The sequence below is a fragment of the Barbus barbus genome, assembly GCF_936440315.1.
Source record: "Barbus barbus genome assembly, chromosome: 2".
NCBI lineage: Eukaryota > Metazoa > Chordata > Actinopteri > Cypriniformes > Cyprinidae > Barbus > Barbus barbus.
The window spans coordinates 4,305,254-4,329,796 of NC_136730.1; the positions used below are offsets into that span (position 1 = coordinate 4,305,254).

Genomic DNA, 24,543 nt, shown 5'->3' on the forward strand with positions numbered 1-24,543 from the left:
AGATCGATTACGTCTTTACTTGGTTTTATGTGCATTTCACATGTTGTTTGCTTTAGAAGCAACAGCAGTTAACTGGTGTACTTTCTCAATCACATGTTTTGCAATCTCAAAGTTACTATCTATTGCTCTCGTCATTGCATCAGACATTGAATCAGCGTCTTCTGCTGCTTCCCATCCAATGATGGCTCCTCCAACTGCTCCTACAGCCGGAGCTAGGAGAACGACACCTGCAGCTACTTGCCCCGCTGCTACTGCCGCCGCTGCTACTGCCGCCGCTGCTCCTGCTTTTACTCCTCCTGTAACTCCTCTTCCCAAATACTTTATTAATATCTCTTTTCCTTTAGCTAGTGCAGTCTCTATGAATGCGTTCATTGATGTTGGAATGTTGTTGCTCAGGAGAATCACCACAAGGCTCCCCAGCTTTACACTGACCAGATAGCATCCGGTCACTGCCCCTGCCATCGCTCCGACAATCTTACATGAAAAATTGGCTATTGGAAGAAAACACTTATTAGATTTTATAGTCACCTTTATTTCTATAGCACTTTATGCAAAACCGACTATATCAAAGCAGCTTCACAGACATAAACAGGAAGAATCAGTTCAGCAAAATCATCTATGGAGATCATTCAGATTCTGCTGTAAAACAACACTATAATGTTAGTCATTTCATTTCTAAAAATAGCTTATTTTAACCTGCCAATTAAAAAAACAGTAATGTGAATCATTCTTTTGTTTCACTGATATGATATACAGCATTACTCATTTACATATATTAACAAAGATCAGTCTTAGCTGATGATCTTTCACGTTTATGCAACCAATCCCATAGAGAGAAATTGTCATGCTAGATGATGTTTTAACATACCTCCCATTATCCTTCTCTGCTGTGTGTGGATGCTGGCGTCTGTAATGAAGGTAATATATGTAGGTTATTTACAATTCTGGGCACTTCTTCATATCTAGAACCATTCATGAATGTTTGTATATTTAAGCCTGTCTATTAAAGTAGGGAGGCAAAATATATTTTTTATCAGTAAGGTTACATTTTTTAGCCTGAATAGATTCCATTCAGTTTTGACTTAAACATCCAGTATAGACTTTTATCCAATAGGGAAATATTTAGAGTGGAAGAGTAGCACGGCATTTTGGTCACACTGGATCAAGTCACAATGGAACAGGTTATTAATTAAGAAAAATGTAAACGGTAAAACAATTAGAAATAACAAAACACTTCAAGAATATTTTGCTCAAAATAAGACACTAAGAACTGTTTAAATCCTTCAGTTGACACATCCTTTTGATGTTTTCAGCATAAATACCATTAATACATAAAATAACTGCAGGAAATACAATATAATTCAGTTCAATTCAACTTTGACATCAGAATATGAGTATAGTGTTGCCAAAAATTGTATGTCTATCGATCTGTGTAGCGTCTTTAGTCCTGGACTAATGACATAAGCACTAACATCTATCTAGGCTCGGACAGGGGTTGCTTAAAGGATTAGTTCACTTTTAAAAAAACTTTTGCTGATAATTTACTCACCCCCATGTCATCCAAGATGTCCATGTCTTTCTTTCTTCAGTCGAAAAGAAATGAAGGTTTTTGATGAAAACATTTCTCCATATAATGGACTTCAATGGGACCCAAACGGTTCAAGGTCCAAATGACAGTTTCAGTGCAGCTTCAAAGGGCTTTAAACGATACCAGACGATGAATAAGGGTCTTATCTAGCGAAACGATCGGTCATTTAAAAAATAAATAAAAAAGTTTAAGTTTTATAAGCACAAATGCTCGCCTTGCTCTGTTCTGTGATGCGCGTTCGTGACGTCACGTAATACGCAATTATTTTTTAAATGACCGATCGTTTCGCTAGATAAGACCCTGTAATCACACAACCTGTAATCAGTCATGAAAGTTGTAAAACAATGACAGCAAGGGTGTGGGTTCAAGAGTGGAATGACCTCCATCTGATCTACTGAAAACATCACAACTTTCAACCTTTTCCACAAGTGTTATCACAAACTTACTATAACTTTATTATATAGTTTACTAAATTAGTAGTAGTTTTTCTGCATTTCACTTTTGCTCTAGCTTGTGTAAATTGTTTTAAAAAGTAATCAATTTTTAAAAGACTCCAGCCACACTGAAAAGTGCAAAATCATGCTCTTTCTTGTGCATTGAACAAGCCTGTGTACATTTTTTTTTTTTTTTTTTTGCTGTTAGCCATGCATGCAAAAGTTTGCAATATATCCATAGAATCGATTTCTGTTTTGCAACTGAATTGTTTTACTTTATTTTCCTTTCAAATGCCTCGCACATGATGAAATGTCACCTAAATTTAATGAATGTGACCACTGCTTTGACATAACGTTCTGAATTGATTCTCAATTCATAATTCAGTCAGTCACTAAAAGGATTATTTGGTCAGAGGAGAACTGGCCCCCCGGCTGAGTCTGGTTTCTCCCAAGGTTTTTTTTCTCCATTCTGTCTCAGAGGGAGTTTTGGTTCCTTGCCGCTGTCGCCTCTGGCTCGCTCAGTTGGGCACACTTAATTTCTAGAGATTATCATCAATTTGATTTCACAGATACTATTTAAACTAAACTGAGCTAGACAATGACATCTCTGAACTCAATAATGAGATGCCTTTAACTGAAAATTGAGTGTTTAATCTTATTTTTATACATTACTGAGACTCTATCCTCCAATTTGAATGAATGAATGATGCATTTATATGCAATCTGATACTGTTAAGTGCTTTGACACAATCTGTATTGTTAAAAGCGCTATATAAATAAAGGTGACTTGACTAAAACATTGCCTTATGTAGTGGTGAAATTGGATACAATGCAATTTTTTGTTGTTTCCAATTATTTTGCTTACCCCATTGGCAAATTATTTAGCTTGTTTCAAGCAAAAGCTCACTAAATTTTGTCTCTTTTTCTGAAAATAAGAGAATAATTTTTACTTGTCTAGAAAATCCTTCTTGATTTAGGAATGTGCAGGTATCTTGGTTGGAAACGAGACAAAAATAGCATTTTTTGCAGTGTAGAACCCAAAGATTGAGGAATGTGCACCAAATACATGCATTTCATCTAATTATATGCCTTGTGGACGCATAACTACTCATTCCACATATGAAATCTTCATGTTCCTAATAACATTTATGATCTAACAGTCAATATGACTATAAAGTAAGACTGTTGAACTCCAGTCCAGAAGCATCACTAGTTCATGTGATGTCACCCGCACACAGAAAAGGTTTATTGACCATGTACACACTGCAGATAAACATGACCAGGACGCCGTAAGATAACAGCATTACGGTAGCATTATGTTAAAGGAACACTCCACTTTTTTTTGGAAATAGGGTCATTTTACAACTCCCATTTTAGATCTCCGGGTCTGGCGGTAGCACTTTTAGCTTAGCTTAGCATAGATCATTGAATCGGATTAGACCATTAGCATTTGGTCATCAAAAATGACTAAAGAGTTTTGATAATTTTCCTATTTAAAGCTTGACTCTTCTGTAGTTACATCATGTACTAAGACCGACGGAAAATGAAAAGTTGTGATTTTCTAGGCCGATGTGGCTAGGAACTATAATAACATTCTGGTCTTAGTGCACGATGTAACTACAGAAGAGTCGAGCTTTAAATAGGAAAATTATCTAAACTCTTTAGCCAGTAGGTCCCTCTCCAGTTTAGGCCCCTGGGTTTCAGCTCGTTAAAGCCTGTGCATTAATGCACCCCTGATTACATGACTGTAACTCCACTTGTTTAACAATGAGTTTAATAATCTGGGTATTAGAAGTGACTCCTGATTTCTGTACACACACAGGTAACTTGAGGGACTGACTCCTGCTTCACTCCTTTTCTTTGTGGTGTGTATGTGGCCAATGCAATGCAAAGAAGCACAGTTAAAAAGGTATGAATTACATAACTTTAAAATGATACTCTGCAGTCTGTACATTTATATTTTAAGACATTTTATTATCAGTTGTCATGTACATTGTTCAAGATCTGCACTACTTAAATCCAGTCTTGTACCCATGCTAAATGCATATCAGGAAACTGTGATCACATATTCAAGTATGCATTACAAAAGCTATTTACAATTGTTTTAGACAAATGAGAATACAGCTCACATAATGCCAAGCGAAACGGTATGTAAATGTTCTATTTGTGATCACAAAAAAAAATTATAATAACAAGCTTAGAATAAAAATCTAATGTTTAAATGATACAGATTTTTTTGTCCTCTGCAACTGGTAATGTGCCTAACCATTAACACACCTGATTGTTCTAAAGAGGTCACAGAATATAGTTACAATTCTTTTTTATTTTCTTCTGTTTCTGTTGTTTTATTATTGAAAACATTAGCAACACATTGTTGTATGTTCTCAGCCACAGCTCTTGCATCGATCATTGCATTATACACTTCTGCTGCAAATCCAAGAACACCTGCACCTGCTCCTGCTGCTTCAGCTGCCGCTTTTTCTCCCCTTTCTGTTGATGCTCCTCCTGCCTTTTCTCCTGTTTTCACCGCTGCTGCTACATTTAGCAAAGCTCTTATAGGCAAGATCGTTTGCAAGAAATTCAGAATGAAAGCCACTGGACCATATTTGCCCAGAAGAGCACCAATCAGCACTCCTGCTGCGACTCCTATAACCTGCTCCAGCATTTTCTTTTGAACATTTTTCTTAGCTTTTTCTCGTTTCTCTTCTTGAGGCAAATTTTCTCCATCCATTTTTCTAATCTCCTCTTGAATGTGTTCATCCGTCTTTTGTAACAGCTCACTGGTGAAGCAGCCGTTCTTATTCCTCAACTCGTCAATGGTCTCCAGCAGATTTTTCACCTGAACTCTGTTGCTCTTGTTCCCCCGTTTATGTTTTTTCCAGTATTTGTTGTCGATGACGTGACAGCGACCTCCACATTTATCAGCCAGCTCCTGTAGCTGTGAATTGGCCTTAAGAAAGCCTTCAATGGTCTGGTCTTCTAGTTGTTCACCAAAAGTGAATAAGACCACCGTGTGGTCAAACACGTCCTCTTTCAGTGTGTTCAGACGTTGCTCCATCACCTCCAGTTCTTGGCTTGTGTACTCTCCGACCTTCAGAACAATTACAAAGGCATCAACACCTTGAGCGCATTCAACCAGAGCTTTGATGATCTCAGATTTCATCTCCTTATCATTATGATCTGTGTCAAAGAATCCAGGTGTTTCAATAACTGTGATCTTGCTTCCATATCGCCTCTTCTTTCTTCTTGCACTTTGAGCTTTTACTGAATTATCCGAAGCTTTAGGGGTGAATACTCTTTTTCCAAGAATTGTGTTCCCAGCACTGCTTTTGCCGTGTCCTTTCCTTCCTAAAAGCACGATTCTTCTCTCTGGCATAGAAACACAGGCTATGAAACAAGTCTTTTTGAACAGTTATTGAAAGAAAAAGGCACTTTGTTGTCAGTGTGATATTATGACAATGGTATGGCTTACAACCCATGATCCTTGTCTGTTGATGGCGTCAGTGTCTTTAAGGTAAATATGAAGGTTGATCTTCAGTCTTGCACCCTTCTTTATTTCTATAAACATTCATGGATAGAATTTATGACATTTTACCAAACACCAGTTTATTATTATGTCTGAGTACATTCAAATCTATGTATGCTTGTTACCAATTATTCACAAAATAAAGCAGAGCTACATTTGGCAGCTATTCAGTCATAAATGTCATCAGTCTTTATACAGATCAACCTTGCTTTTTTCAGTGGTATGAGAGGTTTTCAAAATCTAATATATACATCTGGAAATGTCTATAAAGGTCTGTACAATATATTCTGCCCTAATAAAACTGTAAATCCCCTAATCTGTAAATGTGTAAAATGCAAAGTAAAAGTTTTACCTTCTTTTCTTTGTTCCACCAAAAGAATCAAAAAAAGAAATTGTTGTTGATGGATGGCCCAACCAAGATCTACAGTAGCTTTCACTTTCTTCTTATATAAGCCTATTGGAAAGGAACTTTCAGTATGACGTTAATCATTTTCTAAACCGTAAACACAGTCACCAACATGAACTAAAAAAGTGATTGAATAAAGTCCGTGGAGGAGATGTACATTGATTTTGTGTGGAAACAGCTCATCATATAATAAACTAAATGCCTGTCCACTAATCTACAGCATGGTGGCCATTAAATATTAATTTTGTCTTCTATTCTGACACTACTTATTTTCTGGTATCGAATGGTGACATCAGGGCTGTTATATGATTAACATGACTTATAATATTTAAATGCTCATGACAGTGTCCAGTTACGATACCTCGCTCTGTCAGGAAAACGGTTTTGGCTCTTAATTCTGATGTACAAATAGCCAAAATCTTGTCAGGGCAGGATCAGGAAGCAGAAGACGAAGTGAAGTAAGAAAATATAGCAGTTTATTAAAATATTCTTACCTAGTCACGTTTTGTCTGATCAGCATAAATTCAAGAAGAGTTGTACTAAAGCAAGGATGATTGAATATCATTCTGTGACACTGAAGACCTTGAAATGAGTCATTTCATTACCTATGCTTACTATGCAGCACAAACACACAAAATTAAACGGTAATAAATGATGCAAAGTAAAGAAAACTCATGACACATGTGACTTTTCGAGCATTTATACTACCAGCTTTATACTACTTTATGCTATAACATACATAACAATTTTGGTGCGCCATAATGATCTTATTATCTCTGATGTTAAGCACCCAACTTAAGCATGTGTGCATGCTTAGTAAGTAAATAAGACAATCAATACTCAGTTTATATTAAACTGAACTTATTTATATTAAGTGAAATTATTAATGTGACTGCAACACAATTCAATTGTCAAGCCTAAAGCCAAAAAAAATCTAACATTTATCCCCTAATGTGAAATATGAGTCTGTGAACTTTGATTTAGATCAAATGAATTACATATCTATTTTCAAAATGTATTTGTTTTTGTATTCAAAGCAAGTGCAACCAGTTCTTGTATTTTCTCAACTGTAACTTTTGCATTTTCAGTTAGCTGTTGCTGCCTTGTTTATGGCGTCACACACTGAATCAGCATCGTCATGGCCTAATGGTTAGAGAGTCAGACTTATAACCCAAAGGTCGCGGGTTCGAGTCTCAGGTCCGGCAGGAATTGTCTGTGGGGGGAGTGAATAATCAGCGCTCTTTCCTCTCCGGGCACCACAGCATAAATGACTGCCCACTGTTCCAGGTGTGTGTTCACTGCTGTGTGTGTGCACTTGGATGGGTTAAATTCAGAGCACAAATTCAGAGTATGGGACGCCACACGTTACTTAACTGTTTTTTCTTTCAAAAAGCTTCGTTAAGAAGTTTTTGTTGCTTTCAGAAAGGCACGTGATCAGTGAGAAACAACGCTCCTTATAAGATTATTATACCCCATACTTATGTAAGAAATGACATCAGCTAGAAAAATAACTTCTTCCATTTAGATACATTTTTAGATGATAAAATATTCTATACGATTAGGCTTTATAGAGATACAAAGATACTTGGTTTGATATAACTCGTTAAGGGATTGATTATCTTTAGATAAATATTTTATGGATGATAAATCATTGTTACATTCATTTTTAAAAATAATTAATGACATTTTACCATTGTAATGTTTATCATCATTGACATTATAGCAGTGATTAGTTGTGGTTAGAAGGAAGTAGAAGGAAGTAGTGGAGAAGTCTAAGCTCGTGTTGAAGTTCAGTGCTTATGTTAGGCCCAACAAATTGGCAATATTTAGAGGATTTTTTTGTTGTTGTTTGTTTTGGTTTGGCAATATTTTGGCATTTCCAATTAATGTAGGCCTGTTACACTATATTTGTCAAAAAATTGCTTCATTGTGGATTATCACGCATTGCTCTAGAACCTCATGACCTTTTTTTAATGGACTATTCCAGTGGCGTAGGCAGAACTTTATTTTGGGCAAAAGTGAGCGGGCACCCAACGCCGTCATTGATGCTTTTTCCATCAACTACAACAACCGTCACATTCTCCTTGTTTAGTAAATGATTTTTGTCACCAATTTGGTGAATACTGACATTCCCCCGATGCCATAGGGATGATTAGTACAAGCCTGTTATCTTTACAGAAAACGTACTCCGTTTCAAAGTCAGTCATCTGATTATACTGCACATAATAAATAAGCGTTTATGAATTGCACAGACGGGAGCACGGCGGGATAAAAATAACAACATAGCTGGTCTCATGGTACATGGCATGATATCACAAACTTTATGAGTCCCACTCGTGATTATGAGCTCAACAAACTCAAGTGATTTACTCACATTGCTTTCAGATGCAACTTTTAACTACTACATTCCTATTCACGATCATGAAGGCAGCAGCAGTGAAAACAGACAGAGACAATGGTAGCTTTAGCATCATTCGCCTTACAGAGTGCCAAAAAGTTCTTTCAGAAGGGCAATTTAGAAAACAAATGTGTGAAACTTACTTTGTCTGGAGCTGACGTTCGCACATGAAGCGCTGGTATTGATCCCTACACATATTGGGGGCTTTACCAATTTTTCAGGGACATTTCCTTAGACAATGAAACTTGTAGCCTAAGCAGCTCAGATGAGGGGAGACTCCTATGTTTGTTAGTGCATCCCAAAACACAACACTTAAAAAGCCTCTTTGGCGCTGACATTGTATATCTCCAGCAGCTCCAGATAAAAAGTCGCAATATCCCTTTTTTATTTTTTATTCAGTGGCAGAAACAGGCTTCCATAGCATTAAATACACTAATATAGTTATCTTTATAATTATCATTCTTGGTGTAAACAGGCCTTAGTGTTACTTCACTGGATGGCAAATTTCACATGTATTTTGTATATTTTCAAAATACTGTATTTAAATACATTTTCCCACACAGCATTTTGTATTTTTATTTTAAATACATTTTGATGTGTTTGTGCCCATCTCTGTCGGTATTAGGTTTTTACTGGTGTTTCAGCAACAGCTCACAGTCTCTACACGGCAGCTATAATCAAACACATGCTCTCTCTCTCTCTCTCTAATTTAAATGAACCCACGATCTGATTCCTGCAAAACATGTGACATAATGAAAGTGAAACTATACACAATATTTAGCACATAACGACACATTTCAGCAGCTGAACCTGAAAGAGCAGCAGTAGCAGCAGGGGTGTGGCTGTGCACATATGTTTCTAAACACATATTATATAAGCACATATTCCTTTCTAAAGATGTACTGTGACTCCTGCTTGATTGAACTTCTCTTCTATTCAAAGTATTATTTAAAATCTACTCTGCATAAATGTAGCCTATTCATTAAAGTAATTTTATTTAGCTTTTATAATGAACGTATTCCCTGACTTTTTTTTTTTTTGAGCTGATAGTAGTCACGATACTTTATTCAGCTTAATAATACACATTCTAATCTAACACAATTTTAATTGCTTTATAGATATTTAATTGGAACATAAAGATACATTCAAAGTACCTGCTGCTCCTTCTGCCGCTACTACAAGTGCTGTTTTTAGAGTTAAATACGATTTTAAAACACTCTTAACTATGGCTACTGAAACACGAATGCCCAAAAGAGCACCGAGCACGGCCCCTGTTGCTACTCCTGCAAACCTCTCCAGATATTTCCAGTAAACATTTTTCTTTGCGTTTTCTCGTTGCTCTTCTGGAGGCAAACCACTTTCGGTTTCATTCTTCGCCTCGTCTTGAATGTGTTCCTCCACTTCTTGAAGCAGCTCACTGGTGAAGCGGCCGTTCTCTTTCACAATCTCATCAATGGTCTCCAGCAGATTTTTCACCTGAACTCTGTTGCTGTTGTTCCCCCGTTTACGTTTATTCCAGTATTTGTTGTCGATGACGTGACAGCGGCCTCCACATTTATCAACCAGCTCCTGTAGCTGTGAACAGTCCTTCATAAATTCATTGATGGTCTTGCCTTCTAGTTGTTCTCCAAAAGTGAATAAGATCACTGTGTGTTTCAAGACATTGTCCCCTTTCATTGTTTTCAGGAGTTTCTCGTATTCATGTTCTGTGTATCTTCCGACCCTTATGACCACGACAAAAGCATCGACCTCAGGAGCGCAGTCAATCAGAGCTTTGATGATCTCAGATTTTGTCTCTTCATCATTACGATCTGTGTTAAAGTCTCCTGGTGTGTCAATAACTGTGATCTTTCTTCCATAAACTACCCTCTCTCTTTTTTTATATTCAACTCTTTCATTTGAAGCTGAAGTTTTAGCGGTGAACACATTTTCTCCAAGAATCGTGTTCCCTGCGCTGCTTTTACCATCTCCTGCTTTCCCAAGAAGGACGATCTTTCTCTCTGGCTGTGAAACACTGGCTGTTGATAACAGAAACATTTTGTAATGTGAAGGTTTTTTGTTTGTTTGTTTTTAAGCTTCCAAACAAGAGTTATCTGGGAAATCTTCCGACTATTTCTCCTGTTCCTAAAGCATTCATTAGCTCTACTCTCTGCTATTGTAAACGTATCTAGATTTTGCACTACACGTATGACATTGTGCAACAATCATAACTTACAGGTACATCCCATGATCCTTGTCTGCTGATGATGTATGTGTCTGTAAGTTAAATGATATTTAGGTTAGTATGTATATCCAACTACACATCAGACTAGAATCAGAGGTTTTTAAAGAACATCAGATACTCCTGCACTACATTATACCTGATGCATCCACAGATGTTTAATCGCTTCTGGTAACACTTTAAACTACAGTGACCATGTAACATGACAATTAAAGGCCTACTCACTTTACTGTTTTACCGTGCTTTCTTTGATTCTCCGAAAGATCAAGACTGCAGGAAGTGGTGAGGTTGTTGATGGATGATCACACCAAGCCTTTGTTTCTCTTCTTAAATAAGCCTACATTGGTAAGATACTTTCAGAATCATTCTTCAAGTGTCACTGCTTTTCTAACAAACAAACACAACCTGTAATCTCAGTCTTGAAAGTTGTAAAACTACGAAAGCAGTTGGCGCCGTGGTGGAGTTTTCAAGCGCCACCTTGTCTGCTCAGACAAAAGCTTTCAAGAAACAACTGAAGACACACCTCTTCCACATGAGCTGAACTACCACAACAAGAAACTTACAGTAACTCCTATTTATGAAAACAAATGTGACATTTCACTTCTGATCCCGCTTGTGCACAAATAATTTCTTAAAATGAACGGTTGATCTCTAAAATGGCATGTCCATTAGTCAAGATTTAGGGAAGAATACTGTATGCCATTCAGAATTCCTCTTTAGTGGTATCCATGAAAAAAAATAATAATAATTTTGTCAGTGCAAAAAAATCTTTTAAGTTTCTAAACCTTTTGAGTCCCCCGTCCCTTGCCTCACAGTGCTTTGGTCCACTGCCAGCTTTCACCCTTTACCTCACCAACAAGTCTAGTGGAGAGAACAAAGCTTTTCAGCAGTTCTCCAGTAAGTAGGCTGTCGAGACTATTTTATTCAGTAGAAAAGATGCGTTTATTACCACTCGCCTTGACTATTGTAATGCTCTTTTCTCTGGTCTACCAGCTCACTCCATATTTCGTCTGCAGTACATTCAAATTTCTGCTGCCAGACTGTTAACTTCCATCTGCTCACATCACTCCTATTCTATTTAATCTTCACTGGTTGCCTGTATCTATTCGTGTGCAATACAAAATTCTTCAGCTCACCTTTAAGGCACTCAAAGGTCTTGCTCCTTCCTATCTTTCTGACTTACTCTCTTCTTATATTCCTTCTCTCTCACTGCGGTCTTCTAGTTCAGAACTTCTTTGTGTGCCTAGGTTCCGCGTATCTTCAATGGGCGGCAGATCCTTTTCAGTCACGGCACCCAAACTTTGGAATTCGCTTCCTATGGCACTCAGAACAGTCACCTCTCTCAGTGAATTTAAATCAAAGCTTAAAACATATTTGTTTAATCAACACTATCACTAAATTGCATTGTGTATTTGTCCCTTTTGTTTTCTATTTCTATGTCTTTACTACATTTTCGGTGTTAAATGCAACTGCACTATTTTGTTACTGAATTGGACAAATGTCCGCGGTCCACTGTAATTGTTTCTTTGTAATGAGTATTTGTTGTATTTGGGTAGCTTGTAGAGCGTCCTTGAGCCTGGGAAAGTCACTATAAAAATTAAACACATTATTATTCACTTTAAACATCAGATGAAGTGATTCTTTTCTCTTTAATACAGATGATGCCTAGTCATTAATTGTGTTTATTTAGGGTCAGTGACCCTCCAGGAGCAGGTCGTAGATGCTAAATGAACAATAACAAGTCGAACTTTTAGAAAGTCCCAAATGTCCGTTTTTTTTGTTTGTTTGTTTGTTTTTTGGAGATGATACAGTTTGGAATATTTGGAACTTTTTATTGCCACATTTGTAAGATGTTTTGGATAAATAATCTGCTTAATTAACAAAAGCAAATAGAGAGAAGATGATATATTGTCCGATCATAATCAATGGAAAGCTTGCTTATTTCATGTAAATTTCAAACAATTAACCCTTATGACTGGTTTTGTGGTCCAGTGTCACAAATGTTATGGAATAACTCCCATTCCTTAAAATTATTATTATTTTTCAGACTTTTGAACGCATTTACCTCAAAATGATGAGGCCTATATACTCCCCATGTAGCTATGAGAGAGAGAAATAAATATTATCTGATCATAATCGTAGGGGTGTAGTTAAAATCAGTCTCTACCAAATGCAGGACACTTTTTTTTTTACATAAAGTTTCATAATTTGCAAAGAAAATATGCATTTTTTTACTTCACTTTTTAAAAGAATCAAAAATGTACTTTTAAGAACAACAATGGAAAAAAAAAAATGTTATATATAATTTTCATAAATTGAAATTTTGGGGTTAGGGCTCGGAACAGCCAACTCCTAATTGGAAGTATCCAATAAATGTTGATTTTACTGTATATTAAGCTTACTTATATTTTAAATATTATGAGTGTCAACAGATAATAGAAGGATCTTAGTAAACATCCAAGACTTGAATGCTTTTTAAATGTGTTTTTTGGTTGTGGGACAGCAGTTTGGACCAGTTCTGTAGAATGGTCCATATACAGTATTACCACTAAATTCTATTTGTATTTTCATGAATAATACAGTAGAAATGTATTACTTAAGTTAAATCCTATTGTCACACCATCGCTTGCACCGTTTAACTTGAGTTAGTTGCCATGGTTTCTGATTTCAGCTCTTCATCAGGTTCAGGTGTGTCTTGTTAATTATACTCGTTTGGTCTGTGTATTTAAGTTCCTGTCTGTTCAGTTTGAGTTTGTCGGGTCTTGTCTGTTATGTGTTAGAAGCATGCCCTCTGTCTGGATTTCTTTGTGTTTAACAACACAGTAACTGTGACACCTATAGGTTCCTGTGCATAGGCTGCTATACATGCACTGTTCAGAAGTGTACCAAAATTCACAATTTTACAGTAAGTGTACTTGGCATAAAGTACTTGAAGTACTATATTTTTAATGTGGAAAAAAGTGCTGCTATTGATATAGTAATTGTTTACTTTTACTATTTAAACGCATAAACATGTAGTTAAGTATATCATATAAAGGGAATGTTAACAAATACAATACATTTGAAATTATTCAATCTATAAAAAATGTGGGCAATACATTATAAATATATTTAGGTGGTACCTAAATTTTAATTTTTTTTAAAGCGCACTTTAGGTCATATTCATGGTGTCCCAAAATAGCACAGCTGATGACACTTAGATATTCTTAACTCAGGGATCCTCAAATCTGGCCCACGAGATCCCCATTCCTGCAGAGTTCAGCTGTAACCCTAATCAAACACCCCTGAGCTGCTGATCAATGTGTTCAGGATCATTAGAAAAGCACAGGTAGGTGAGTTTGATCAGGGTTGGAGCTAAACTCTGCAGTGCATTGGCCCTCTAGGGAAAGATTTGAGGAACACTGGAACTGATTCATTTGGTCCAATTTGGTCAACCATTCATTCAGTTCTCAAAAAAAAAAAGTTTCTCAAAACTTTTAACACATTTTACCTGCTTTCACACGTTCCAATTTGCTCACACTGCAAAAAAAAAAAATGCTTTTCTTGCTTAGATTTTGTTCTTGTTTCCAGCCAAAATATCTAAAAATTCTTAAATCAAGAAGGATTTTCTAGACAAGTAAAAATATTTTTTGTTTTCTGAAAAAAAACAAAAACTAGCCAAAATTGAAACAAGCTAAATAATCTGCCAATGGGGTAAGAAAAAATCTTCTTGTTTTTGGTTTGACATAACATTATTTTTCTTACCCCATTTGCAGATTATTTTGCTTGTTTCAACAAATTTTGACTTTTTTTTTTTTTTTTTTTTTTTGGTGTGTAGTTTTGAGATTTGGTTTATAGTTGTGAGAAAATGGTGAATTATTTCATGAATTGTGTGGTAGCAATCGAGAAAAACTGTAAGAAGCACTAAAGAATAATTTTTAGTATATTAAGTACAAAATTTATGTGGAAAATACAGCACTTTAAGTACATTATGGAAGTGTACTGAAATAAAGTGTATTTTACTGCACTCTTTTCTCACCTGGGCTCCATTTGACCACTAGAAACCTTATAAATTATTCAAATCCATAAATCCATAAAAACAAATATTTAATTTTTTTTAATCTTAAAGAGACTGACATCATCAGCAGCAGACATCAAGGACAATGCAATGTAAGTCATATCATTGTGTGACATTTATAACATTGTATAATACTTATACAAAATATTTGACCAAATTTGACCATTAAAAAAAAAAGAGTCCAGAAAAATTCAAACAGAAAAAAACGGAATCCAGAAAAATTTAAATGGAAAAAAATTGAACGTAGAAAAAAATAAAACGGAATTTGGGGAAAAATAACATGGATTTCATAGTGCCCTATATCTGGAAATATTTTGGTTATGAAGCAAATGAGAATATCAACAAATAGAACTTTGGATTTTAATTAGTACATGTATTAGTAAACGTTAGTTTCAATTAACATTTAACTAAGATTAATAAATAAATCAACAAATGCAGTACCTCAAGCCTTTTTTTTTGTTCATGTAAAATATACCGCATGTTCTCGACTGGTTACATTTATCTTTAAATTAAAAAAATTACCCCCTTAATATTGTGCCAGTTTTTTTCTCTGTGGTATCGAATATCGATATTTTTTAAGGTATCGTATCGAAGCTAGAAATTCCAGTATCGTGACAACACTAATCTGATTTGACTTGACTACACCTCAATGACTTTTGATATTCTTGGTGTAGAAAGTTCTACATATTTATCTGCTTTTACTTTAAATTGGTGTCCATTATCAGTCACGCGTTTTGCCATCTCAAAGTTGCAAACGATTGCCCTAATCAAGGCATCATGCATTGAATGAGCGTGTTGTGCTGCGTCCAATCCAATGACAATCCCTGCAGCTGCTCCAACAACGGGTACAGCTAGAATGAAGGCTAGTAGGAATATTGGCCCAGCAGCAAATACTAGCAAAAACACACTTGATCCTGTAAGAAGTGTCGCCCAAAACAAAATGTTGTTTAAAGTTTTGGGTCCACAAATAAAAATCAGAATAGAAACCAACAGAACTGTAAAGGCCAGACTAGCACCAATCGCCATCCCTGCCATCGCTCCTATAATGTCGTGAGATAATTTGGCTGTTGGAAGAAGATATGTGCTATTAGACTTCATAATATCATCTTGAAAACTTCTTCTTCATGACATTGTAAATATCATTTAAATGTGTATATTGAGGGGTGAAAACCAGAAGGGCGTCAGTGACATTTCACCAACTTTACAGGAGAGCCAAAACAAACATTGTACCACATTTTTTGCTGATTTCAGTTGTTTATAATCCAAATTTGCACACTCATAGATGACAGTACTTGTGCCAGTAGAAAGGGCTCATTAAGAGCTTTCATTTGATGTACATATCTCCATTTCACCAAAAATGTAACTTACGCCCTTCTGGTTCTCATAAGTGGTAATTTTCACTGAGAGAAATTATTATTCATATAGGCTATTATGTTGACAAAATTGCTAATGATCCCAAAACAATATTTAGCATAGCTATTAATAATATGACAGCAGAATCGATATATATAAGTGACTCTTTAACATACCTGCCATTGTCCTGTGATGGTGGTGATCTCTGTAATAAAAGAAATCTCTCGATTTTTCATAAACATGGAAACTTCTTTGTTTGCATGATTATGTGTCTATACATGTGTCTCATTTGTTGTTGTCATATCAAACTGTAAACCATATAACATATTTAACTGTGTGCTTGTGAGAGGGATCATCATGATACCTGTGATAATGATGATTCTGTTTTGTTAGACTGGAGATTATCTTCTGATCTACGATCTACAAGTGAAATCATGAAAATAACACTGTTAAAAAAACATAACCTTTAACTTTTAATGAATGAAATAGAAGTGAAGTACTTACTTTGGCTGTTGCTCTCACTCTTCTGTTGTCGCTCTTAGAAATAACTGAGGAGGACTTTCTTTTTCATGTGTTCCTGAAACATGTTGTGGAACCTGTATAAACTGCCTTGAGTGGGATGGCGGGTTTTCCAGAAAACAGGTTATGTGCCATATGTGAAATTTACGGGTAAGCATATATATCTTTCAGTCTCAAAAACGTTCATGTAAGTAGGATAGTTACAGTATAGTGGCCAAAAGTGATGTTTAAAGAGTGAAGCCTAAACTGTTCTGCACAGAAATGCAAGAATATAATAGAAACGGTGTAAGAATACACCGTGTTGTTGTACTGTTCAGTTCTAGGGAGCAGGAAACCAGGAAGACATTTTCATCGCTGTGATTTGGATGTAGTTGAAAATATAAAAGTTTACTCCACTTGTAGTTCTAGAAGCTGTAATTCATGTAAAGATAGCTTTTTCAGTTCACGTGCTTTCAATAAACTGAGAACCTACCTGCAACCTCTTCTGGATGTTTGTACAATAAAGCTCATTTCATGCCTAAAGATACTGGAATGTTTTATCACTGAGTTTAACTGCACGATAAATCCTATTGCAAGAGCGCTACCTGCTGGACAGAGATTCACCCAACATGTCCATATAATGATTATTGAACAAGTCAAACCTGAACAGTCACACAAAGTACTCAGATCGGATTTTTTTGCGGAAATCCAAATTTTTTTGCGCTGTTGTTCACATTGTCATTTAAATGCGACTGCTATCAGTCTCATGTGTGAACCGTACACGGCCCTGAAGTGACCCGCATGCGCAGAAGAAGACGTGGCGTCAGACGCAGCGCACTGTGTCTGTGGAAATAAAAATGCATGCTGCTTGTGTTAGCGCATAATTGTGACATCTGTCGCATTTCAATGATGTAAAAATCGCATGAAATGCGACATGGCCGTTCAGACTGAAGTGGCATTGAAAAACATCAGATATGTATCCGATTTAGGACCACATATGAAAGTGGCCTGGGCCTGATTTGAAAAAATCAGAAAATCAGTCATAAGAAAATCAGATATGGTTCACATTTGGGCAAAAAAGTCAGATTTGGGCCACTTTAGCCTGCAGTGTGAACTAAGTCAAAGAGATAAAAATCGGGCTCAAGCTCAAATTCAACCCTAATTAAACACACCTGATCCAGCTAATCACATCTGTCAGGTTTATTTGAAAACTGCATGGTCTGTTCGATGGAGCAGTGTTGGAAATAGGGAAAGGTTTTTAGTGTACACTGAAATTAAAGGCTTATAGGAAAATAACTCAAATGTAATGAGAGATTCAGCTGTTGTCATGCAGGCCAAGATTAACCCTTATACTCGTGTGAGAAAAATAAAAAGAGACCTACTCTAATAGTACATGTGAAACATATTTTATTGTGCTAATTAATAACAAAAATTACATTTTGATAAATAAAAGAGTGACTGTTCATATAATACAGAGAAAATAAAAAATAAACCCTATGCAGTAACGCAATCGCAACAACAAATATAAATGTACATAATTTAGTTTTATCTTAATCTTAGTAGCCTGATCACCTTTAAAGTTTAGCGTCATGGGGGTGGTGATGGTGCAGTGGATAAGACACATGCCTTTGGTGTGAGAGACCCGGGTTCGAATCCACTGTGAGACACCAATGTGTCCCTGAGCAAGACACTTAACCCCTAGTTGCTCCAGAGGCGTGCGACCTCTGACATATATAGCAATTGTAAGTCGCTTTGGATAAAAGCGTCAGCTAAATGAATAAATGTAAATGTCATATAAATCACTAAAACGGTCGATTCCCAAAATAAGAATGAAAACTCGTGGTATTGATACGGAAAAAAATTGACTTTGGCGTATTTATGACACGCGTGCTTATAATACACAATTTCCGCATGCATGATATGAAATTTGTTGGCGTGCATATGATACGCAGTTTTCCCGTACATATGATGCGCATCTACTCCACAACCCTAACCCTACCCATCGCGTAGCATATACACGCCATAGTCCATTTTTGCGTATCAATACCACGAGCTTTCGTTTTTATTTGGCGTATTATTTATACGCACATTCATGAGATCGGCTCGGTACATGGGCCTGTATTCACAGAACATTTTATAGTGATATTCAGTGATAAGTGTCACTAATTAAACAAGTATATGTTCTGCTTATTGTCAGCCTCTTACATGTATGCTTCTCAAAAACAATTAGTGTATGTGCATATAAACAGCCTTTTAATTAACAGAGTAGAATAATCATGGCTGATAGTAATACATGCAAAAAAAAAACTGGACGCAAGAACAGCTGTGACTTAGTTCTTTCCCAGCTGGTTAATGAAAACAAGGATATAATCAAAGGAAATTCTGGAGTTGGGATAACCTCCAAAACCAAAAGTGGTACCTTTTTTAAAAGCTCATTATCGTCAAATGTTTCTAAAATGTTTACGTTCCATTTTAGGACAGTTTGTGGCTTGGTCTTAGTGACTTAGGAGTCCTCTTCACCTAAGGTTTCTCAGATTTATGAGCTAGTTTTAGCACTAAAACACTCTGAAAATGTATGAGTCCTAAATTTAGGACTGACACACCCAAGATTTTCTCCTAAATCAGAAAGTTATGAGCTACTTTTAGCCTTAAGATGTTTTGTGAATACGGGGCCTGTTCTTCTCTTTCCCAGATAGCACAGGTACGTCTGCAAGATGTCTGTTAAAGATCACGTGATCTAAAGCATCTGCTGTGTACAAACCTCTGGCAGACGTCTGTAAGACGTCAGTTTTACATACACAAATCAAACATCTTAAATAGACGTCTATTTGACATCTGATGGGAAACTAGGCTATTGCAGATGAGCAAACACTCTAAAAAATACATCTTGCAGATATAAAACCCATAATTGACCATGATTATATTGTATTAAAATTGTAGTAACCATGTTTTGTTTAGTTTTTTTGGCGTGTTGATTACTACCATTTGTATAACCACAGTTTTACTACAAATAGCCAACCATGGTCAAACTATGGTTAGTGTAGCAAAACCATGCTTAATGTGTGGTTACCATGGTTTAACTACAGCAACCATGTTTTTGTTTTTTGGTTTTATTGGTAATAAAACGATGGTTAATTTTCATAAGGGTGAGCAGACGCCAAACAGACGTCTCCATGATGTACGTCCGGGTTGTGTTGATATTTTTGACTGCACTAAATAAATTATAAATAAGTAGTTTGTTCCCTAATATTCAGTATACGTACAGTAAACATTATATTACATTTTTAAATGTTCTGTTAGACGAAACATGAACAAAATAATGCTATGTTTTCAGTAGTTTTTAATATATTTTTAAATTATATATTTAAAATTTATAGTTAGATCAATGTGCATGACACTTTGCTTTAATAATACAATGTATTTTACAGCTTATGTTTTATATTTGTAGGGATAATGTCCTGGGGACAGAAATGGCACCCATACTGTGGAATGGCCCAAATAACTATTCTGTTCCCTGATCAGTGCATTCATTCGTCTCCTTTTTTAAAAGTTTGTGTTGATGTTTCTTTGCCTTTTTCACAGCACCTTTAGCATTCTCATAGTTGAGTTTCGCAGCATTCTTTATTGCGTCACACACCGAATCCGATTCATCTGCGGCTTTGCATCCGGTAACTCCTCCCCCGATCGCTCCGGCGAGAGCCGCGACTCCAACCATGACACCTGCAGCTGCAGCGATACCGGAACCGGCCACTCCAACCCCGGCCCCCGCAGCGAAGATCCCCGCCTTCATCGCCGCTGCTATCCCCGTGGCTCCGGCGGCCCCGGCTACGGTTCCGGCTTTCATCACTCCGGGAATATTAGCGGCTTTCAGTAACGTGACGACGGAGGCCACAGCGACAGCGATGCCCAGAAACGCACCGGTTAGTGTTCCTGTGGTCACCCCTGCAAGCTTAACCAGAAGTTTTTTGTGCACAATCTTTTTCGCTGCTTCTCGTTTCTCTTCTGGCGACATATTGACCTCGTTTATGTTCTTCATCTCCTCTTGAATCTCTTCCTCCACAATCTGAAGCAGCTCGTTGGTGTAGCAGCCGTTCTGATTGTCCTTCAGCTTCTGCTCGACGGTCTCCAGCAGGTTTTTCACCTGGACTCTGTTGCTCCTGTATCCCATTTGTCGTTTTTTCCAGTATTTGCTGTCGATGACGTGACAGCGGCCTCCACATTTATCAACCAGCTCCTGTAGCTTTGGACTCATCTTCACAAACTCCTCGATGGTTTGACCTTCTAGCTGTTCTCCATGAGTGAATAAAACCACTGAATGATTGAAGGTATCTTCTCCACAATACTCAACGATTTTATCCACGACCTCCATCTCTTGTCCCGTGTATCTCCCAACCTTCAGGACGATGGTGAACATGTCTGGACCCGGAGAGCTCTCGATCACTGATCTAATGATCTCGGATTTGATGCTCTCCTCATCCAGGCCGGTGTCAAAGAGTCCAGGCGTGTCAATAACGGTGATCTTTTTGCCGTGGACCTTCCGGTCTCCACTGACACATTCAGCCGTCACAGATTCTGGTGAAGATTTGCTCTTGAAGACTTGTTGTTTGAGAATCGTATTCCCGGCACTGCTCTTGCCATCTCCGGTTTTCCCAAGAAGCACAATCCTTTTCTCAGGCTGAGAGCCAGAAGCTGCTTGAAAAAAAAAAAAAAAAACTGTTGTTAATAATGGAATTTACTAATTTAATAATACACTATGAGGTCTAAAGATCTATATTATTTCTTGAACATATAATCATAATATGGAAGTTTAACGGACATATGTCATAATTGACATAAAATGTCATAAATATGCCATAAAAGTATTGACATACTAAGTCATGATTACAACTGAGAAATTTTACACTTTGTCCACTAAATGAGCTCATTTCAAATTTGATGCCTGCTGCAGGTCTCAAAAAAGTTGGCACGGGGGCAACAAAGGACTGAAAAAGCAAGACATTTTGAAAAGATTTAGCTGGGAGAACATCTAGCAACTAATTAAGGTAATTGACATCAGGTCTGTAACATGATTAGCTATAAAAGGGATGTCTTAGAGAGGCAGAGTTTCTCAAAAGTAAAGATGTGCAGAGCCTCTCCAATCTGTGAAAGAGTGCGTAAAAAGATTGTGAAATACTTTAAAAACAACGTTCCTCAACGTCAAATTGCATCTACAGTGCATAACATCATCAAAAGTTTCAGAGAAACTGGCGAAATCTCTGTGCATAAGGGACAAGTCCGAAGACCTTTGTTGGATGCTCGTGGTCTTCGGGCCCTCAGATGACACTTCATTACTCATCGGCATGATTCTGTCATTGACATTACTAAATGGGCCCAGGAATACTTCCAGAAACCACTGACGGCAAACACAATCCGCTGTGCCATCTGTAGATGTAAACTAAAGCTCTATCATCCAAAAAGTAAGCCATATGTGAACATGGTCCAGAAGCGCTGTCGCGTCCTATGGGCCAAGGCTGATTTAAAATGGACTGTTTCAAAGTGGAAAAGTGTTCTATGATCAGATGAGTCCAAATTTGACGTTCTTGTTGGAAATCACGGACGCCGTGTCCTCCAGGCTAATAAGGAAGGAGACCTTCCAGCATGTTATCAGCGTTCAGTTCAAAAGCCAGCATCTCTGATGGTATGGGGGTGCATAAGTGCATACGGTATGGGCAGCGTGCATGTTTTGGAAGGCACTATGAATGCTGAAAGGTATATAAAGGTTTTAGAGGAACATATGCTCCCCTCCAGACGACGTGTATTTCAGCAGGACAATGCAAAATCACATACTGCGGCTATTACAACAGCATAGCTTCGTAGTAGAAGAGTCCGGGTGCTGAACTGACCTGCCTGCAGTCCAGATCTTTCACCTATAGGGAACATTTGTCGCATCATTAAACGAAAAATACATCAAAGACGACCACAAACTCTTCAGGAGCTGTAAACCTATATCAGACAAGAATGGGACCAAATTCCAACACCAAAACTCCAGAAACTCATAACCTCGATGCCCAGACGTCTTCAAACTGTTTTGAAAAGAGGATGCTACACCATGACATGCTCCCATCCCAACTATTTTGAGACCTGTAGCAGGCATCAAAATTGAAATGAGCTCATTTTGTGCATAACATGTCTCAGTTTAAACATCTGTTATGTTATCTATGTTGTATTGTGAATAAAATATTGGCTCATGTGATTTGAAAGTCTTTTAGTTTTCATTTTATTCAAATAAAAAAAAAAACATCCCACCATTTTCAGAATTCGGGTTGTATTTAAATTGTGATGCTATCAAGTCACTTAGGAGATGTTAAAATTATGATACATTAAGTAATGATGACAGAGATATTATGAGATAAGTTTAAAATATGACATATGACAAAAATCCATAATTATGTTTAAAAAAAATTAATAAAAAGCTCATATGACATTGAGTCATAATTATGAGATAAAAGAGGGAAAAAAGGAAAATGCCAAAGAAAGTAGAGATTATGGCATAAAAAGTCAAATTTAGGTCAAAATTACATGACTCTCATAGACTATTTGGGGATATCCTATTGTTAATAAATCACCGTTTTCATAATAAACTGTGAGGTCTACAGACTTAAGTCTTCTATGCATAACAGTAATCTTTTGGTGTAAGGCGTCAGATTGAAGCTAAGTCTGACGGATTTTATTCTGCAAGACAAAGAAAAGTTACTTAGAAGAACAATGAGGGTCAGACAACATTGATTTTCATTGTATGTAAAAACAATTTGAGACATTTATGTTCAACAGCAGAATTAAAGTCATATATTTTTGAAAATTGAGGGTTAATAAAGGATACCCATTTTCCTTTTGGAGTGAACTTCCCATTTAAGATTGGTAGCATCTGAATTATTAAAGGTTAAACATTCTAGTAGCTTTTCATCTTAAATATGGAAACACTTGAAATCGTTCAAAATCAAAGTTATCATCTCATATTTTAGAATCATAAGGAACGGTATTTCATTAATGGTATCATTTCTTACCTCCCATGTTCTTGTCCCGTCTACAACTGAGGTCCAGTAATGAATCCAAATTACGTTGTATTACTGATGTTTTTATCTAAAATCTCATCCAGTCATGATTCCTGGTTCTCTATCAGATTATTTAATAAAAAACTACTGTAGCACAAAGGCGATTTGATGTGTATCAGCGAACAGCTTGAAGAGTTTCACTGTTCGAAACACCCTTAAATGAGTCATTAGACACTACAGATGAACTACAAGAATTACCAGCACGACCAGTCCTCCACGCTTTCACGCACCTCCTACTTCACAACGTCCTACTTCACGTCACAATCTCATTTTCACAGCAAATTCCTCCAGAATCAGAGCGACAAAAGACTTCCTGAGAGATAAACAGATGGTAAACAGTCAAATTTGGTTATTAGAAAACTAGCAGAATAGAAAAGGCTGAAGTATAAATGATTCACATTACCTTTACTCTGTGTTTTCATTCTTTAGAATCAGGAATCAAATAGAAGGTGGAATTGTGTCACTGTTACCAACACCAGTACTATGAATAGTATTTTTATTTCGATAGTCCACTTTAGACATTCTACGAACTATAAGTAACTTTGCAACTACATGTCTACTAACTCTCAGAGTAGACTGTTAGGTTAGGTTTAGGGTCAGTAGAATAAGTTGTGATATACTTGCAGAGTTTCTCATAGTCAGTATATATGTTGTGGACCCATCAAAATAAAGTGTTAGAAGATATTAAGCAGACAGTCTATAATACTCTAATGACTGCTAGTCGACATGTAGTTAAGTTGCTTACTTTTAGTAGAATGTCTAAAGTGTTACTGTTTTTTCATCAAAAATAGCTTTTTGAACATACTTTATTTAGTTAGTTAGTTCACTGGAGACAAGGAAATAATTCCTCAAACAGTATTTATTAATCCAGTTGCTTGAACACAGGAGTCGCAGGAGACACAAAACACAAGGGATGACGTATAACAGCTGACACCAGACTCAGGGAACACAGGGCTTATAAACAGAGGCGT

The 24,543-nt window shown here is 36.7% G+C and overlaps 3 protein-coding genes and 1 long non-coding RNA gene across 5 annotated transcripts; all 4 read right to left on the reverse strand.

The window, feature by feature from the left end:
- Window positions 1-4,046: 4,046 nt before the first annotated feature.
- On the reverse strand, window positions 4,047-5,990 carry LOC306844264. 2 transcript variants are annotated; one of them, XM_079376261.1, is made up of 3 exons: window positions 5,901-5,990; window positions 5,495-5,580; window positions 4,047-5,391 (listed from the first exon to the last, which is right to left on the reverse strand). In XM_079376261.1, exon 3 carries the CDS (start codon window positions 5,183-5,185, stop codon window positions 4,331-4,333), a length of 855 nt encoding a protein of 284 aa, XP_079232387.1. In that variant the 5' UTR covers window positions 5,186-5,391; window positions 5,495-5,580; window positions 5,901-5,990; the 3' UTR covers window positions 4,047-4,330. The 2 variants fall into 2 exon arrangements, with proteins under 2 accessions (XP_079232387.1, XP_079232386.1); XM_079376260.1 differs by having other exon boundaries at window positions 4,047-5,580.
- A 2,758-nt stretch (window positions 5,991-8,748) lies between these two features.
- Window positions 8,749-11,080, reverse strand: LOC306888442 (GTPase IMAP family member 7-like). Its single transcript, XM_079446744.1, has 3 exons — window positions 10,799-11,080; window positions 10,568-10,608; window positions 8,749-10,370 (listed from the first exon to the last, which is right to left on the reverse strand). Exons 2-3 carry the CDS (start codon window positions 10,578-10,580, stop codon window positions 9,475-9,477), a joined length of 909 nt encoding a protein of 302 aa, XP_079302870.1. The 5' UTR covers window positions 10,581-10,608; window positions 10,799-11,080; the 3' UTR covers window positions 8,749-9,474.
- A 3,413-nt stretch (window positions 11,081-14,493) lies between these two features.
- LOC306888451 lies at window positions 14,494-16,556 on the reverse strand. The gene is made up of 4 exons (XR_013785753.1): window positions 16,488-16,556; window positions 16,348-16,403; window positions 16,160-16,188; window positions 14,494-15,694 (listed from the first exon to the last, which is right to left on the reverse strand). It is a non-coding gene; the product is annotated as an uncharacterized lncRNA (long non-coding RNA).
- A 3,427-nt stretch (window positions 16,557-19,983) lies between these two features.
- On the reverse strand, window positions 19,984-23,531 carry LOC306876915 (GTPase IMAP family member 7-like; the record flags this gene model as incomplete). The annotated part of the gene is made up of 2 exons (XM_079428367.1): window positions 19,984-21,170; window positions 23,525-23,531. 2 exons carry the CDS (start codon window positions 23,529-23,531, stop codon window positions 19,984-19,986), a joined length of 1,194 nt encoding a protein of 397 aa, XP_079284493.1.
- Between the last annotated feature and the right edge of the window lie 1,012 nt (window positions 23,532-24,543).